The sequence below is a fragment of the Epinephelus fuscoguttatus genome, linkage group LG15 (assembly GCF_011397635.1).
Source record: "Epinephelus fuscoguttatus linkage group LG15, E.fuscoguttatus.final_Chr_v1".
In the NCBI taxonomy this organism is placed as follows: Eukaryota; Metazoa; Chordata; class Actinopteri; order Perciformes; family Serranidae; genus Epinephelus; species Epinephelus fuscoguttatus.
In genome coordinates, this window is record NC_064766.1 from 20,835,154 (window position 1) to 20,853,417 (window position 18,264).

The window sequence follows — 18,264 nt, forward strand, 5'->3', positions numbered from 1 at the left end:
TGTGAATATTCGTCCATTCGTCCCTTTGTTGCCGGTTTGAGAGTTTGAGTGGTGTTCAGCAGGACAGTAACACTCACGTTATATAGTAAACAAGCTAACCGCAATAAGAAATGCGCACCAATAATTTTTGCAGACACTAGATATCAAACAAAAGCCAGAGACTGTATCCTATTAAGTTGCTTTGGGCTGTTATGAACACTTCTAAGCAGAAGGCGGAGGATAACGCTATTTCATAGTCTTACGGGGCAAAGCCTCTCCTCCCCTGGACAGCTGCCAGTACCAAAGAGCAGTGTGAAAGTGAACAGCGCTCACTCGGCAGCAAATCTGAGGACCAAAATGTCAATCTCAGTTGACTGAGGGGTCTCCGACTGATGATTCAAATCCAACTGTCAGGGGGCAGCCCCACCCGTTTGTGAGTCATTGCTTTAATATTTAATCATGTGTCCAGACTCTACATCTGCATGATGTACGAATTTCTATCTGTATATACGAGGATGATTATCCGATGTGTGTGAAAGTATCTATAATTTTAGTTTAAGTTTCACAACTGCAGAACTTCAGAATTGTTACAACTAAACTAACTTTAAAAAACATCTACAGTTTCTTCACAAGACACCTGCAACCAGCTGCAGCTCTGAGCATCTTCATTTATTCATTCTAACTTGTGTGTTCTTTTAAAAAAACGAAAGCACAAAAGAAAGATTCTCAGAGCTCTGCTGTGTACATGTGCTGCTGCTGCTGTGTGCTTTCAAGTCTCGCTGCATGAATCTCTGCTAATAGCCCCACTGTGAGTCTATAAGGTTGAAATACCACAGTGTAAATCGTTGACATTAAATCCATTTTATGTTGCGGACTGACCCGGAAAAACAAAATTACGGCTACACTCGCTCTCCCGCTAATTGGAATAAGACCGGAGATGCATTTATTTGCCAAATATAAAATAGTGCTCTCTAGCTTGGAGCTCAGATCAAGGTCTCATCTCCCCTATTCATTACACTGATCAATGAAGTGCAAATCCTCCGTTATCGGGCGTACAGTGTGTACCGGCCCCAACAACAAATACAACAAACAGGCTGGATAAACAAATCAAACAAATATGTTATCAGAAGAGGAGATTAGGCAAGAAAAGTATAGAAACTATTAAACTGAAAAAAAAATCACATTTCAAGATCACTCATGCAGATCAAATCTTATATACGAGTATATAAACTATAATGAGCTGTAATATGAGTTTAGAATAGCAGCAGATGACTGTGGTGTTTGTTTAAAATGACACAAGAGCCTGAACATATTGTACTCAAAGCACCAGACACAAGGACAAAGACTGTTAAGCAAGAATAATACAAAGACCTGCCACACGTGCAAGGCTGTCATGAGCACAAAAAAACACGTTATCCCATACAGCTGTGGACCATCAGTGTCACCTTAATGATCCGTTTCAGCACAGAAACAGCAGAGGAGTCTGTTAACGTCTGCTTCACATCTGCGCCTGACATTTTTGTTTTGGCGAGACACCGGCGTGATATCTGCAGTCTGCTGGCTAGCTATCGTTACACAGCAGGGACAGACTGGATCAAGTAAGTTTGACACACTGCTCCATCAACTCATAACCTCATAAGGTCTCGTCGACAAACATGACACGAAAAAAAGATGCAACCCTTAAATTTAAAATGAGATAGCTGGAGACAGCTACACACACATTAAATCAAGAGACACCTGGAGTCACGACAGTTTGGTAAACTGTGGCAAGTGCACATATGGGCTGTGTTCAAAATACCTGGATGTATACCAGATTAGCAAGATTTTCTGTGTATGAGATGTGACCTTACTGGAAATACTCAACCGCCCCAAAATGCATTGCGGCTCAGGCTATCCAGTGCCACAGTTCACAGTTTATGGGACTGTTGTGACTCAAGAAAGCTTATGTAGCTGTCATCTCCGTTACTTTTTGACTGAAAATAACCCTTTTGTGTTGTGCTGATTTTCCAATTGTAGACATTTTACACATTGTTCAAAAACCAAAAATCGAATCCACTGGATTATTTTGATGTATGACTCTTTCTTTACAGCAGTTGGAAAGTGGGGTGAAAACGGACCCTTTGGCATTACTACTCACCAAGGCCGGGCGGGTTCTCGGGGCACGGCGGCAGTGGTTTGGGAGAAGGTGTCTGATTGGTCTCAGGCTGCGCACTCGGCACCAGCTGCTCCCCTGTGGCCAGGTAGCTGGCTAGCGTGGTGTTGGGCCTGGAAAGGTTGTAATAGTAATAATGGTGTCCATTCCCTGCTGCTCCGCTGGCGTTATTCCTTGATCCATTGCGGCCGTTGTTGAAGCGGCTGAAGAGGTCGAAGCGCTGCGTGTAAACGTCGAAGTACAGGATCATCATGATGAGGAAGTGGAGCAGGCAGAGCAGCAGGACGCCTTTACAGATGCGCTCCAGAGTCCGGCCCAACATCAGCCGGGTCATGGCCGAGGAAGATGTCCGCCAGCCTCGACAACGCTGGCGTTGCGTGGCTACGGACATGCGCTCATCCTGACGGCTGCTATTAAATTTCTAATAAGGACATGTGGTTAGCTGATACCGGACTATCTGACTTCTGCAGGGGTCATGGGGTCATTGATGAGGGCAGGGAGGCTACACAGTCAGCTACACCTGAAGTCTGAGATGCCAGCTTGTTTCTGGTGCGGACCCAGATTCCCTGCATGACAAAAGTACTGAAATGTTTTAATCAGCCTCAATCCCTGAGTGAGACGATCCAGGAACCTGTTCACTGACGGACTTAATTGTAGATACAGCAAATAAGTTCAGTGTAATCTAAGACATAAGGCCTCGATTGCAGATAAATCTTTGCTGATATGGGCATGTGATCATATGTTGAGTTAGACACTATCCCAGAGTCAAGTTGTTGCTGCACCCGTGTAATATTCCGATGTGAAAAGCCAGTCCGGTTCGTCAAGCAACAACCTATTAGTCCAACGTTTGCTTAAAACTTCCAACTGATAAGTGATCCGAGTGATGGCGTAGTGGTAGCTGCCGACAAACATTCATCAGTGTAGTGTTGAGGGTCTGCTGATGGCTCAGTAGAGATGTCCTCTTCTTGTGGGGTCAGGTCAGTCAGACTCAGACAGACTTATCCAGGAAAGTCTCAGGCACCTGATGGAAAATGAAAGACAATGGAAAGAATACATTATGATGAAGCCAAATGTTAAATGTGATATCAAATAAACGAAAAGGAAAGCTGAATGCTGTAAATGTTTCGACTGCTTCCTCAAACCAACGCAGGTAAAGTGCAATAAATTATAGCTGTGCATTTTCACTGAATACAGTGACTTCGCCGTGTAAAAACAAACTTAAAATGCCAGAGGAAAACCAATGATGTTTAAAGTATTCGGTGACCTTGTTCTTATTCGATACGCCCGGTTGAAGAGCGGTGAAATAAATTAAGAAGTTCATTCTCGGCAGGAGAAGAAGTACGCATGAGACTTTGACAGAAACAGAGCCAACAACAAAAGCATCTACAGATTCAGACAAACAAAAAGCTCTGACTTGGGCCGTTCAGCCGAATTGACATGCCAAGTCAATTTTCCAGTCAAGTGGTTTAAAAAGCATTTATGATGGAGTGAGCCGGCAAGTGGGAATACACAATGCAGTGAACGTATGAGCAAAGGAGAGAAACAGGGGGCACTTAGAGTTTTCCCACAGGCGATGCTTATTGTAGGTTTATGGCTTTTGCAATCAGTGAGAGAAAAGAAGAAGATGAGGCTGAAGTGGATGATAAAAACACTGACCGACACCAGACAGTCTCATGAAAACAAACAGAGACAAAGAGAAACAAAGAGGGCGAGTGATAAATGTTGAAATACTAATGCTGATAATTGGAAAACTATGGATATCTAATGAAGGTGTCTCCAGTTAACATCACAGATATCCCCTGGAAATTGGCACATCAGCCAGAAACATGAGCTTATACTATCTTTAGATTCAGACTGCTTACTTTAATGTCTTTTAATGATTTATTTTATTATTTTCTGCTAATTTCTGTTCACACATATACATATATATATATATATATATATAAAATACTGTTAAACTGGGGTCGATATCAAACCTCCAATGTTTTCTGGTACAAACAAAAGTTTGTCTGTAGCAGCAAGTATTTTATAATGTTGTTAACTACCAAAGGCTGGCATTCAATTATTCATAGCTTGCTTATTCTGTGATTAGACAGCTTCTGATTAAACGTGGTATCTATGGTTGTTTCCAGTTTCCAGCAATGTTTTTAGGATATTTTCAAGTCCAGTTAAAGGGTGGATCAGTTAAGTCAAAGCTAGAAAGGTTATCTTAAAATTTGTTAGGGCAATCTACAAGTATTAAACTGAAAATATCGGTTTCTTGCTTTGACTTATCATTAAGAAGTAATTGTTGATTTCACAATGTAATGGCTACAGAATAATGCCACCATCTGCATTTAGACTGGTAGCATATGAGCCTCGCTTTCACTATGCAATTCTGTCCTTCACCAGGTACGATCTAACAGGAAAATAAAGGCTTGATTTATAGAACAAAGGATGTGGGAGGATGATAGTGAAACCAAAACAGGGATACAGAGGATAGCGCTTTTGATAGCTATCAGTAGCTATACCCAGTTATCACAGAGTATCAATGCAAGTTCTTTGCGACTACTATCCCCATGGATGGAAATGGTGGACAGTGGAAAAGCCGAAGTAACTGTAGAAAACAAAATGCAGCGTGTCATGTGTTGTTGGTAGTTGCTGGGCTCCGAGGGAAAATGGACAGCTATTCCGTTGTCTTTGGGAATGCTAGGGGAAGGAAGCTGAAAAGTTTCTTCTTGAAGAGATATAAAAAAAAATTTCAAGTAAAGGCTACTGTTTTGAAAAATGTTTAAAGAAACAGTATTTGTTGCTTTGTATCAAAAAAGAATATTGAACTTTTTTTCCCAATAATGGGTTAAGATGAACGCTTGCGTTTCTTAAAGAAAAATCTCAAAAGTCGGTGGTTATATTGCAGGTTTTGATTTAAATGATCTTGAGAATGTCTGCATTCATTAGATGTAGTCATGGTGTTTAGTATAAGAGTATTTTTAAAAGATGATTACTTTCTTTTGCATACTGAGTGTATATGGTGATCTATACTATAAGTCAGATGACTGATCTATGAACTGCGTATACAGGAAACTAGAAACATCTTTAGACGCACTTAGGAAGACAAGATAGCTGAAAACATTTGGTGGATAAAGCTTTGTGTTCTGGCAAAGAGTCGTGCAACATGTTTTAATTTTGATGGATCCAAATCATTGACTATTTTACATCTGCTTGTATTTAGACAGCAGCTTATTTAATTTAAGCAAATGAGTTAATACTTTCCATAGTACAGCATTAATTGTACAAAAAATGCTTCTCACAACAGAAGTACAACTCTTAAACTCTCCAATAACAGCAAAACCCACTAAGGTAAAATGCCACATAACCTCAGATCTGTGCTTGACTGATTAGGTGATCCCCTGTTTCTTTTTGAGGCAAAATGTAGGAAATTGAAACATATGCTTGGTGACTGGGCTGATGTCTGCTGTCTGTCCAGAAAGTTGGCTGCCTTTTTCTGTCTGTCTTTTGTCTGTGGGCAGCAAAGTTGATATTGCCAAGACTGCGCCTCGAGGGGTGTGTGTGTGTGTGTGTGTGTGTGTGTGTGTATGTGTGTGTAAGAAACTTGCTAGTTAATGAGATGGATTTCTGCTGACCGGGACACCGCACACCAGTCGCACGATAATGCTTGTGCAGGTCAGGATTTATTTCCCAGCCATGCTGCTCTCCAGTGACTAAACAGGCTGGCATGTAATGTATCAGGAGCGAATTCATGACATGTAGTGAGGCAGGCGGACAGATAATCAGTCAGACAGACAGAAGAGTCTTGCCCCATTTTCTGCTTCAACTACAGAGCTCAGGGGCAAGCGGGTAGTCCTCGGTGTCTGGCAGGTGTTGAACCATGTGATAGTGCAACACGGGGTGGCAATACTAAAAATCAGCAGCAGAGAAACAGAAGAAATAAATCTGCAGACAGGATTGAGATCCTATTTTGCTGCGGATGACCAGCTGCACAGGACTTATCAGAGATCAATGTAGATATAACACACGTCAGTGCTTTTTCTCTCATGTGAGATATGAAAACGAAGCCCACAAGGACTAAATCCATCTGCACCTGAGCCTCTTTATTTGCTGACATTTCGCTCAGCTGACTTTTCTCAAGACAACAACTACTATCTCGGGATTCCTTTTTTTTTTTTTTTGTCTTGAAAAAGGTCAGCAGACCGAAACAAAAGACAATAAAGCAGTGCAGAGGAAATCTCTTGTCTCTCACTTGCTCCTGTCTCCCTTATTTCCTGTCTCTCTCAGGGACATCTCACTGCGGTTGTGTACATGGCAGTACCAAGTGTTCATTTTTAACTTAATATGCAAATGTCACCAGCAAAGTCAGGAATGAGTCTATGAAGTCTCTGAAGCTTGTAAGTCATGATGAGAGAGACCAAGGAGAGAGAGGAGAAGACAGAAATGGCCACAGCGACAGTGAGAAATAGACCCATTATGTAACCAGTTTATTCAAGGATCCTTGTAACTCCCTTTTTAACAACAGCAATAAATTTCATAACAGTCTCCAATCATATCATGTCTGCCAAGGAAACCCCAGAGAAACGCTATGAAAATATGTGAAGTGGAATACAACTGCCCTTTTCCATCTCTATTAAGTTTCAAGGCTGTTTCCAAATGAGCAGAACAAAGACTGGACAGTCCAGACCACGACCAAAGAAGGGCAGGGCAAGAAAGATTAGTAACAAACAACAGCAACGTTGAAGAGGAAGACTGTGGCTAAAGGTACAACTTAAACCAATCAAGGACACAATACTTTGTCATGCCTCCTAGTTTCATCTAAATTAAACCAGAGTTATGTCCCAATGTGGCCAATCTTTGTCATGTGTAAGGATTTCCATGTCTTTCCTACCACAGAGAGCAGTGGGCTCACTAATCTCTATGTGCAGCCTCTGTCACGGAGGTTAACAACCGTGCTAACTCATTGTTCAGTGGCTTGTGGATTGATTATAATACTGCAAGGGAGAAATTGTGAAAAGGGATATCGTCAAAGTGAGCTGGAGGGATCAAGTGGTGAGGGTGATACCTCACCAAAGCGAGCATTCATTACCAATTTAAAAATCCTATCACAAATGATTTAATTAAATTTGATATAAATGATGCACTTCAAAATGTACAAGTGAAAAAGCATAATTAAAGGTTTGACATTTTGGGAAATCAATGACTTGCTATCTTGCTGACAGACAATAAGAATGATACCACTTCAGCATCTGTATACTAAATATGAAGCTGAGGACAGTAGACAGTTAGCCTTGTTCTGTCACCAAATTTTAATTTGTTACAACCGTACAATGATTAAAGCATAGAAAAAGACAAAAGGTCAAGCTATTCTTATTGGTTTTCCAAGAAGACCTTAGTAACTAGGGCTGCCCCCTAATACTCGACCAAACATTAGTCAACCAGAAAGGTCATTAGTCTGCAAGATTTCATTGGTCACTTAGTTGCAGAAGATTAAAAAAAAAAAAAACAGACAAACGAGAAACTCTATTAGGAGCTGCGCCTTGTCAAAATAAATCAAATCCTATATGACCAGACGATGTGGGAATTTAATTTGAAAGGACAGACACAGGAAGTGGCCACACTCAGCAGTCAGACAGGAGTCAGGCTAATTTCCAGGGCTGGTACCTGTGGTTTTTCCACAGCCTAGTTGATAACATGTCGGGCAGGAAATCCAAAGTGTGGGATCATTTTGAGAAGGTGAAGGACGAACCCAAGGTGATATGTAAACTCATCCTCATTGGTCGACTACAAACATGACGTATCATCTGAAACATGGAAGTAGCTACATGCCCATTAGCCACTTAGCACAATCATTACTGCTTTGCAGACAGCGTCATTAACAGGCGGCTCGCTCACTGTGTGACGTGCACTTGTAGATAAAATATAGGCCTATATTAATGAAGGTTCATTAGGACGGTTTTGTATTTCTCTATAATGTAGCACAGTGTTAACAATGTTACTGATACTATTCTTTCTCACACCTTCAACTCAAACCATTGAGTTACCCCGTCCACAATAAATCACTTAATAATTAAATTAATATCGTAAACATGCAGCCGACTGGTCGACTAATGGCCCTAAATGATGACTATTGGTTGACTAGGAAAACTCTGAGTTGAGCGCAGCCCTATTAATAACTATTAAGTAATAGTGAGAGGTGTCATATTATAATGGTCACATTGTAAAACTTTATGAATATATTTGGATTTAACTAGTTAGCTGACGGCCAAACAGCCAGTGGTTGTGGGGCATGAATAAATCAGCTAATCAGTTAGCAAAGGCAACAGAGCTCTGCTTGAAGTAACAAGTGTGTCCAACATATTCTCATTCCCCACACATCAAATACAGACGCTTGGTCAGTGGCCCTTGGTGTCAGATATGGACACATCAATGCACCCTTAGTGGCAGTATGAGACACACTGGGGAAATTGACAATTTAAGGTTGTTAAATGCAAAGTCTCTTTTCAAAATAAAATAAAAGCGTAGGTAAAAAAAACTTTTAGGTTTATTTCCTGGTTTATATAGGCAAAAGTATGTGGTTGGGTTTAGAAAAAGTGATGCCCATTAGCCCTGGAGGTGTTGTGGTCCCATCACTTAAACACCAGGGTACCCACCTGATGACCCCAATGAAGTTTTTACCCTCCCTAAACCCCCATCCCCTCCCCCAGCGTGGCTCCAACTATCACTCATAAATCGCAAATACGTGCAACAACAATTGACCTGTTAAACTCCACCTCAAGTAAACTTACGTTTTTTTCCTGTTAGTTTCTCCTCTCTTCTACCCTCCCCTCCCCTTATCAAAATGAGGGAGTAGTGGGAGCTACACAGTACAGCCTGGTCCAGCGGGAGAGAGTTCAGTCTGTACAGACGTCTCTCCTTGGCTCTGCCCTCGCTATGCTCCTACTTACTTTTCTATCTATCTATACTCTTTAATACTTTTCCATCCATCTAACCTTAACTCTTTGGCTCCCACTCAGAAACCCCCAAACAGCACTTTCACACCCACTCATAGTCTCAAGTGTGTGCATCAAGGGATTGTAACACCTAGTCCTTGACTGAACTCATTTGGCTTAAAATAAGTATGTTTGTTACTAACATAATGTATCCTCACTAGTGTAGAATGCCACACATAATAGCACACTATGCTGTCTACTTTTGGTTCCACACAGGACACAAACAGCTGTCTCCCTGGTGAAAGTCCATAGTTTATTTAACCCATCCACCTCCCCTCCCACCTGCCCTGTGCGGACTGTCTTGCTCTTCATACCATGGCAGTTTCTCAGAGCCTCACAAAATGCCGCCACCCAAGGGTGCCTCTGTGGATCGATATCTGACTGACCAAGCATCGATATTTGACGAGTTGGGGGTGAGACCTGGTTGGTGCTCCATTAGTGCTGAAACCACCAGTAAATTATAATTATCATTATTATTATTAAATAATTAACTGATTAGCTGAACATACAAATCAATGACAATTTTGAGTTAATTATGAAGTATTTGCGATCAACAGTCATTCAACAATCAACATCATCATCTTAACTTTTGGTTCTGGTAACTTGTGTTGGCATTTGTTAAACTTTTAAACTCAACTCACTTCACTCACACAGTTCTGTATATCTGATCTTTTTTAAAGAAACGCAGCGTACTCGTCTTGCATGCTGATGTTGACTGTGTTGAATGTGACAACTTTCTGCGCAAACTCTACAGAGCATCTTGATGTTTCGGCAAGTTTTCACATAAGAGCTGGGTACAAAATAAAAGAGCATAATGTTTCTCGCACCCCTTCAACCAGAATTTAAAATGTTGATTCACCAATGCTTTTAATACAATATTAAAATATATATACGGAATCAACTGACCTCAAAAAGAGAGGAAGAAGACCGACAGAGAAAAACATAAAACTTAACAGCCTGCCATTTCTATTTCATATTTGCACATGTAGAGAGAATACATTTTAATGCTAATGTCACTTTCTTGTTTTAATTTGTTGCTGTGATCATCTCACTCCTCAGTTCTTGACAGACTACAAGCTCTGTGAACTCATAACTTAAATATGGACTGGTGCCCTTAAGAGACATTTTCAAATACTTCACAGCACAAATTCAGCTCTCTGGCTTTCTGCAGTGCTACATTTATCACAACATGGGAAACATCCATGCAAAGACACTAACACACAGTCCACAGAGGGGAAATGCCGTGACAGATGCATCTGTAAGTGAGACATGAAGCAAACATTTTGGGAACTTTTTCCCCCGTTTCACCCAAGCGTCGACACTTTCTTTCACACTTCTGGATTTATATTTTGAAATGCATCGCCAGGGGAAACTCTTAACACCTTTTCAGGTTTGTAGCCATCAGCTGTGACAGGAGGCACAGGGATTGTACATTTCCTAAAACATTCCCTTTGCACTGTATTTGTCACCAGAAAATAAACAGGATGTTCAGGAAGTGCCAGTCAGTGGAGGGAAATATTGAAGCTACTGGGGCACAACAGAGGGCATAAAGTAAGCAGGCAACCTGTTTCACTAGATATACACACAAACTGGGCGGCACGGTGGTGTGGTGGTTAGCACTCTCGCCTCACAGCAAGAGGGTTGCCGGTTCGATCCCGGGCGTGGGAGCCCTTCTGTGCGGAGTTTGCATGTTCTCCCCGTGTCAGCGTGGGTTCTCTCCGGGCACTCCGGCTTCCTCCCACAGTCCAAAGACATGCAGATTGGGGACTAGGTTAATTGGTAACTCTAAATTGTCCATAGGTGTGAATGTGAGCGTGAATGGTTGTGTGTCTCTATGTGTCAGCCCTGCGATAGTCTGGCGACCCGTCCAGGGTGTACCCTGCCTCTCGCCCGATGTCAGCTGGGATAGCTCCAGCCCCCCCGCGACCCTCAAGAGGATGAAGCGGTTAGAAGATGAATGAATGAATGAATACACACAAACTACCTGTTCTGTCACTACATACACTCATGCAACATGACAATCCATAGGCTGCAATGCTGTATCTATGGCTAAGAAAATAAACTGTATGTTCCAATAGCCATACAATCATACTATTTAATCTTAGCATAGGTTCAATCAGGAGGACTTTCTTTATGGTATATCCATTCACAATTCTCTTTCTATCCCACTCGCACCACTTCCACCAATCGGCTGACTATGGGTGTTCCCAAAGTCCTAAACTTTGCCACAATCTCCTTCAGTCATTCATGTCGCTGCTGCCAAACTTTAAATCTGTTCTCCTCTCTGCTCCTGTCAGCTGTCATTTTAGGTGGAATCGTCGCACCCTCCTTCACCCCATTCACCTCCAGCCACCTTACCCAGAGCCCAGGACAAGCTCATCAAAGCCCACTCCTCTTCACACCCAGATCCTCAGCTCCCTCTTTATCTCATCTCATCTCATCACCATCACCAGCATCTAGACTCCACAGGGGGGAGTCTAGATGCTACTACGTCTTTACCACCCTCCTGGAATAGATGATATCACGATGCGCTCTAATTGCCAGAGACTTTTCACATTTCTCATACTTATGTGCACATGTAAATAAATATTCTTTTCTCTCAGAACAAGTCTCTCCTGACTGAATTTGGTACGCCAGAAAAAGATTTAGTATGGCCCAATAACATAGTATATCAAATGCAGTATGCCAAAAATACAAGGACGTCCTACTCGGCATCCAGTCGCATTCCACAGTTTTTTATGGCTATTCTTACCCACAATCCTCTGCACACTGGAAGATTCATCAACTGACTGAGCAGCACTCAGATGACAGCTCATTGACAGCTGTCAGAAGCTGCAACGACAGATGACAGTGCTTTCAAGTGACGGATGACCAGTCTAATATACAGTAACAGCAGGAATATAAATTGTTCAAGTGAACAAAATAATGATAAAGATAACCAACACCAAAAAGACATGACTGAAAACAACAATGACAGAGAAATGCGTATGGAATTTTACTGTCATAACATAATACTGCATGTCAGAATCTGAGGTTAAAACTACATATATGGAAAAGTAACAGCAGAGCTCTCCAGGTTGAGCTCCATCTCTGGCGGGTTCGGCAAATGACGTTTTGTATCTCCAAGGTAACGTTAAGTGATAACATTTAGCAAGAGGGTCAAATTTCAAGGCACAATAGTTTGTCCCAATTGCATGCATACTCCACAGTATGTATTCTGTTTTCAAGAACAGCCTTAAGCAGCAATTACAACATAAATATGTTAAAACACATGGAGACCCTAAACAACCGGAGACTTCTGAACCAGTATCACTCAAATCCATTTACACTGTGCCGTGATTTCCACTTGCAATGTGTTTCTATTTATGTTGTCTTAACTATCAAACCAATGTTTGGACTGATGGAATAAATGTCTTGGGACCATTTAGTAGTTAGCATTAGGTTAGTACAGTCTCAAGGTTTTTGGTTAGTCTTAGGAGCTCTTTAGGTTATTATATGCACTTTCTTTTCTTAAATCTAGACGTGTGCATAAACACATTTTAAAATATAATTTGCTTCATGTCTGGGCCCCTATTCTCAAGCTTTTGATACCTTGTCAGAGTATTCCTTTTCACATCTCCATTATTTCCTGTGACTTGTATGTGCACTTTTTTCTTTGTCTATTTTTCTGAAGAAATTTGTGAATTTGTGCATTTGAATTTTGAATTTGTAAGGGCATCTGCAGCACAAATAGTAAAAAGAAAATGTATGTGATTCAGACTGCAGGGTAAATGTGTGTAAATATGGCGATGAAAAGTTAGATTTGAGATCTCTTAAAGCCAAAAATCAAAGAACTGAGCTTTGAACTTTAATGTAGATCAGTGTCTTCCAAACTTGATGCTGATATGCTCAGAGACTTAATAAAACATCTCAAATCTAATGCTGTCTTTTCTGTATGATGAAATGTTTGTTTTAAAAATTTAGTAAAGGTTAGTGATATGCAAATTATTTTCTCGTAGTTCCCATTACTGATAATTCTTGATAGAAGAATAAAAAATGCACTTCCAAATGTGTTTTTTAGCCGAGTTCATCCGTTAAGGGCCAGCTCTGAAATTTACATTTTAATAACACTGCAGGGCTTAGTTGTAGTGCTGTGGTTTCTGGCTTTGCTTTGTACACAATTACAGATGTGACTCTCACAGACCTGAATAACACCATACAGCAGATGAATCCTCCACCTAAGTGGAATTTTATGTCATTTTAGTGCTAAAACACTGCAGAGGACGCACAAGAACACGGATGTAAGACTAACAAGAAGGATGTAACACATGTACATGATTCAGTGACGGTGCGTGTACGTTCAAACCAATCTGTCACGAAGTGCAGTCAGTTAAATCGAGGTGTGAAGGTGCAGTATATAGGATGAAAGGCTTCTGCGTGCACAGGAACATTTGCAAGCTTTAAAGGAACTCTTTAAGACACTGTACCTGTTTAATAATTCCTGCTCTTGTCACATAAATGTAATGGATGCCCCGCTTTCAGACTTAACACACACACACACACATCAAAAAGTACATTCAGATGAAGTGCCAGCTAAAGCTCGCAGAATGTCTACAACATCTGTATCTTAAAATTTTAATTGGTTGCCAGACGGGTGGCCAGACTGGTAATTTGTGAGGGTACATAATTAATCGAGTCTAGAGTAAGCGTATGCTGGAAGGAGAGATGGTCTGTGGCTTAACTGAGGGCTTTTAATGTGAAGGGGCAATTCAAGACATTGCAGCGATGTCCATTATACAATCACAATGATTTTATCTTATAAACTGTAGAGCTTTCACTTAGAAATCACCACATTTACAGCAATGAATAGCAATCACCACTGCCTGTTCCACTGGTCAGAGGGTTTTATCTAAAGTTTACAGCATTAAGTGATGAGATGTCTGGAGACTTTTTATCCTCCTCTGTTAACTACTGGTCAGCTCCACTGGAGCATTTGTGGGTTGAGTTCAGCCTCAGCATCAGTATATGCAGGGCCAAAGGGTCAAATGCAAGCCTGGGGAATTTCGACCGCTAACTTTATAGTCACAAGTTCTCCCGTTCACTTCATAAGGTCTACAGAAGAGCTCAAACTCCGTGAAAGTCAGTGTGTGTTATGACATTGAGGATTTATTAAAGCTACAGTTGGGAACTTTCATGAAAATAACTTTTTGTCCTATTTGTTGAAAATGTCACAACCTCTGCAAAGTGTTATATGAGACAGAAAGTTTGAGAAAAAAAATCACATCACTCCTCCTCTTCCTACAGTCTTAAATGGCATTTGCTAGAATCTTCCACAGCGCACCAAACACAAGCAATCAGAACCAAGGAGTCTCTAAAGCTGTATTTCCATCATAACCTTTGGATTAGTACCTTTACAACCAAAAGTAACCCCTACGAACATGTACCTAGACCTCAGAACTTTTTAGCGTTTCCGCCACAGAAGTCCTCTTAAATGTGGGCGGTGCTGCTGTCCTTCACTGCTCTGTCCAGCTCTCGCTGTATTTCCTCTTTACTGGTGATGCAGAGGAAAGTCTGCACCTTGTCTATCGTCAGAACAGAACAGGGTTGGCATGCCGACGTTTTCCATGGTGAGTCCTTGAATGACACTCCGCCACCTTACTTCAACAAGTGAGGAAACAAAATATTTTCAGTTCATATCAGTCGAAATTCATATATATTTTTTAAATGCTTGAAGATCCAATTATCACTAAAAGTGTGTGTCATCCAAGAGAGCCGAAACAAATGGAACGGTCAAAGTAGTCATGTTGAAATTTGAGATGTCAATTCATGAATTGAGTAACATGCAAGCAAATGTCCCACCTTAAATGTTGCCGGTAGCTGCAGGCTGTCGGTAAAGTGAATTAAATATTTTTTTCTCAGTCTACAGCTGCAGTTAATTATGAAAAGCAGGAAAAGATTCTTTCATTTTATTGATATAGTTTGCTAATGTACTGTATAAGGAGTGGTTACGTAAGCCTCAAAACCAGCCACAACTCACTTCTGAGCAAGAGTAATGATTCTCTATTGACCACTTAATGGACTGCAATTTTTCAAGCTCCACCCTTTAACATCGAGTCAGCGCACTAGCTAACCCAGCAGAGGGGTGACAAAAAATTGAGACAATAAATAACTGTTCTGTTGGTACCATCGACAACATTTCCCCATGGAAACAAATAAATAACTGTTCTGATGTGTACTTAACTGAACTAAATTGGACTGCCTGGTGGAAACGAGGCTGTCAATCAGGTCAGTCACTGCTAATAATCTGCTATCAAACTGTCAGACTAGACAGCACTAATCAAATATGAATCAAGAGTCTGTTACTGCATTGGTCAGTTCTTACCTCAAATGTCTTCAGAAACATATTTCAGTGTACTGTTTAGCTGTAAAATGAGAATGTTGGTGATAGTGAATGGTTGGAAATAGTTGGGCGATGCAAGAAGCACAGCTAATAATGACTTTCAGTATTTAATAATCTTTTATTTTTTTCTTGATGAATTAGTCTATAAAATGATATAAAATAGTAGAAGATGTCCAACACAACTTCCTAAGGCTGAAGTCCACTGAACCAAACAGCATTTTTAGTGAACAAAAAGTCCAAAGCCCATATTATATAAAGTTTACTATCACAGAAGACCAAGAAAATCAGCAGTCACCAGAACCAGAGCATTTTTAGCATGTTTGCTTTAACCCTTAGATGCATAAGTGGGGTCAAAAATGACCCCAGGGGTTGTTTTTCTTCAATATCTATGGAATTAAAAGTTTTTATCATTTCATATTCCAGGTAAAACGGTTTTTGACATGAGGTCATTTGCATTAAAAAAAAATTATATACATTTTAAGAAAGTGTTGTTTTTGTATCACTACCCCACTCTTCCATACGTGGGGTCAAAAATGACCCCAAGCATTTCCTATGGAATATCAAGGGTTAGACCTAGGAATCTTTGATTCTTATCGACTGTGACTGTCAGGTATACATTTACTGTTGCACTTACACATGTAATGCCAGCAGTCTCACCACCCAGGAGGATTTTTATACAGCAACAGACATGTTAATATTATATTTGTTTTATAACTTAGAATACATATGACGTTATAAAATCCATGACTTTTGTGGATATAGTATTATTGTCATCAAATCAGCCTACTTTGTAGTTAGCTAATACCTGCTAACTAAGTTAGCTAGTGTTAGCTAACTACAATGTAGGTACTAATTAGCTAACTACTATGTAATGTTAGTACTGTAATGTTAGCTAGCTAACATTACTGCATTTGCTGTGTAGAGATAAGCAGCATTACTATGATATTTATAGCTTCCTTGTAATACAATCTTACCATTATTGTGTGTGTGTGTGTGTGTGTGTGTGTGTGTGTGTGTGTGCATGTTAGGTAGCCTATTATGCTATTATTGATTATTCAGTGATGTCATTAGTAAGTGTGTGTGTGTGTGTGTGTGTGTGTGTGTAACATTACTGCATTTGTTGTGCAGAGATAAGCAGCCTTACTATGATATTGATAGCTTCCTTGTAATAAAATCTAACCCGTTAGGTAGCCTATTATACTATTATTGATTATTCAATGATGTCATTAGTTGTCAAAATGTTAATAAAAAGTGATAAATGAACATGTCAAACATGAAATCATTCTTTTGTTGAACAAAATATTATATAAATCATCATCTTTAACCAAAATGAAAGAAATTGCTTAAGTTTATCACATAAAACGCATTGATTCTAATTGGAGTCATTTTTGACCCCACTTATGAAAGAGTGTAGGTATTGGTAGGTCATGCATCTAAAGGTTAAAAAAGGACATGAAAAAAGTTATCAATTATTGAAACTGTTTAAAGATTAACTTTAACTAAATCTACTAATTGGTTCAGCTCAAGAACAGATCATTAAAAATATGCAATTAGCAATATTATCTACTTATAATGCACTGTGGCAACTGTAGTGCTGAAAGTGCACCATAGAAGCATTAGATTAGTTATGTCAAAGGAAATATATCAGAACTTTAAATCACTACCAAAACCCAGGGATTTTTAATTTTTATTTCATCTCAATTTCTTTAATCTATGAAAGCTTCATTGCTTTGATTGGAACTTTTAAAGCAGTGTCAAGAGATCTTTCATACATAAGCTATAAATGACTACTTTTTACTGGAGTTATGGATTATTTGGTTTATTCCAGATAAGTTTTATTATAATGATTTTATTTTTTAATTTTTAAATCTGGTGTTCTCATCCTCACACACATTCTACGACTGTTTCCTTTACTACAATTTCAACCTGTTCTCTCAGGTGGAAATCACACCTCTAATTGCATCAGGCCGCCTTCCTACCAGGTGAGTCTCAGCAAGCTAACACAGCGCTTCACAGCTTCAACAGCAACACACTGCCTAACACAAGCCCAACAAATGATTACCTTCACACTCGTCAGAATAAAAGTGACCTTTTAGGAATTTTGGTTTTCAACACTGAAGCTGTTAGGAGATCAGCGTCATGCTCAAGGGCACCTCAGCAGGAAGACACATGAGATCGCACGTGGCTTTCACCTAGGTCACCCTGCTGAAGCATATGGCAGAAGATCAAAGAGGAATGAAAGGACGCGGAGTGGCGGATGAGTGAAAGCTGTGAATCAGGTGCAGGTGCAAAAACTGAGGACATCAATCTACTGTATAACTGCAGAGGGATGCACTGAGGTCGGGTTGCTTGAATGCAAAGTAATACAGTTGTACCGCCTGAAGCCGACTCCTCCACATACTGCCTTTCTATCCATTTAGCATCAGAGAGTGGAGCTCATCAAATAAACTAAGAGACTGTACACAGGCCTTGATTTTCCTGTCAGTGACATCATCATTGATCATTTATAACAAGGTTTAATGCATCAGAGCAGAAGGCCATCCCTTCCCAGCAGCACAGATACATACGCAGCTACATCCTGAATCTCAGTGTGTTTCTTTGACAGAACTTAAACAGTTCTCAGCAGAGCCCTCGGGCTATGAGCCTTGCTTTGTTTATTTTTTATACTCATCTTTACCAACTGATGTGGAAGACAACAGATACGCTGTATGCAGATTTAGTTTATATTACAGCTTTGACAGAGCTGCTTCTGACCACTTGCATTATCTCTCTTC

At 40.2% G+C, this 18,264-nt stretch overlaps 1 protein-coding gene across 1 annotated transcript in view; it reads right to left on the reverse strand.

Moving 5' to 3' along the window:
- The window catches only part of b4galt2 (UDP-Gal:betaGlcNAc beta 1,4- galactosyltransferase, polypeptide 2), a 265,209-nt gene that overhangs the window by 228,345 nt on the left and 18,600 nt on the right, over window positions 1-18,264 (reverse strand). Inside the window, exon 2 of the mRNA XM_049598316.1 lies at window positions 2,117-3,152. Within this exon, the coding sequence (XP_049454273.1) occupies window positions 2,117-2,522 (406 nt within the window). The 5' untranslated portion in view covers window positions 2,523-3,152. The remainder of the gene's footprint in view (window positions 1-2,116; window positions 3,153-18,264) is intronic.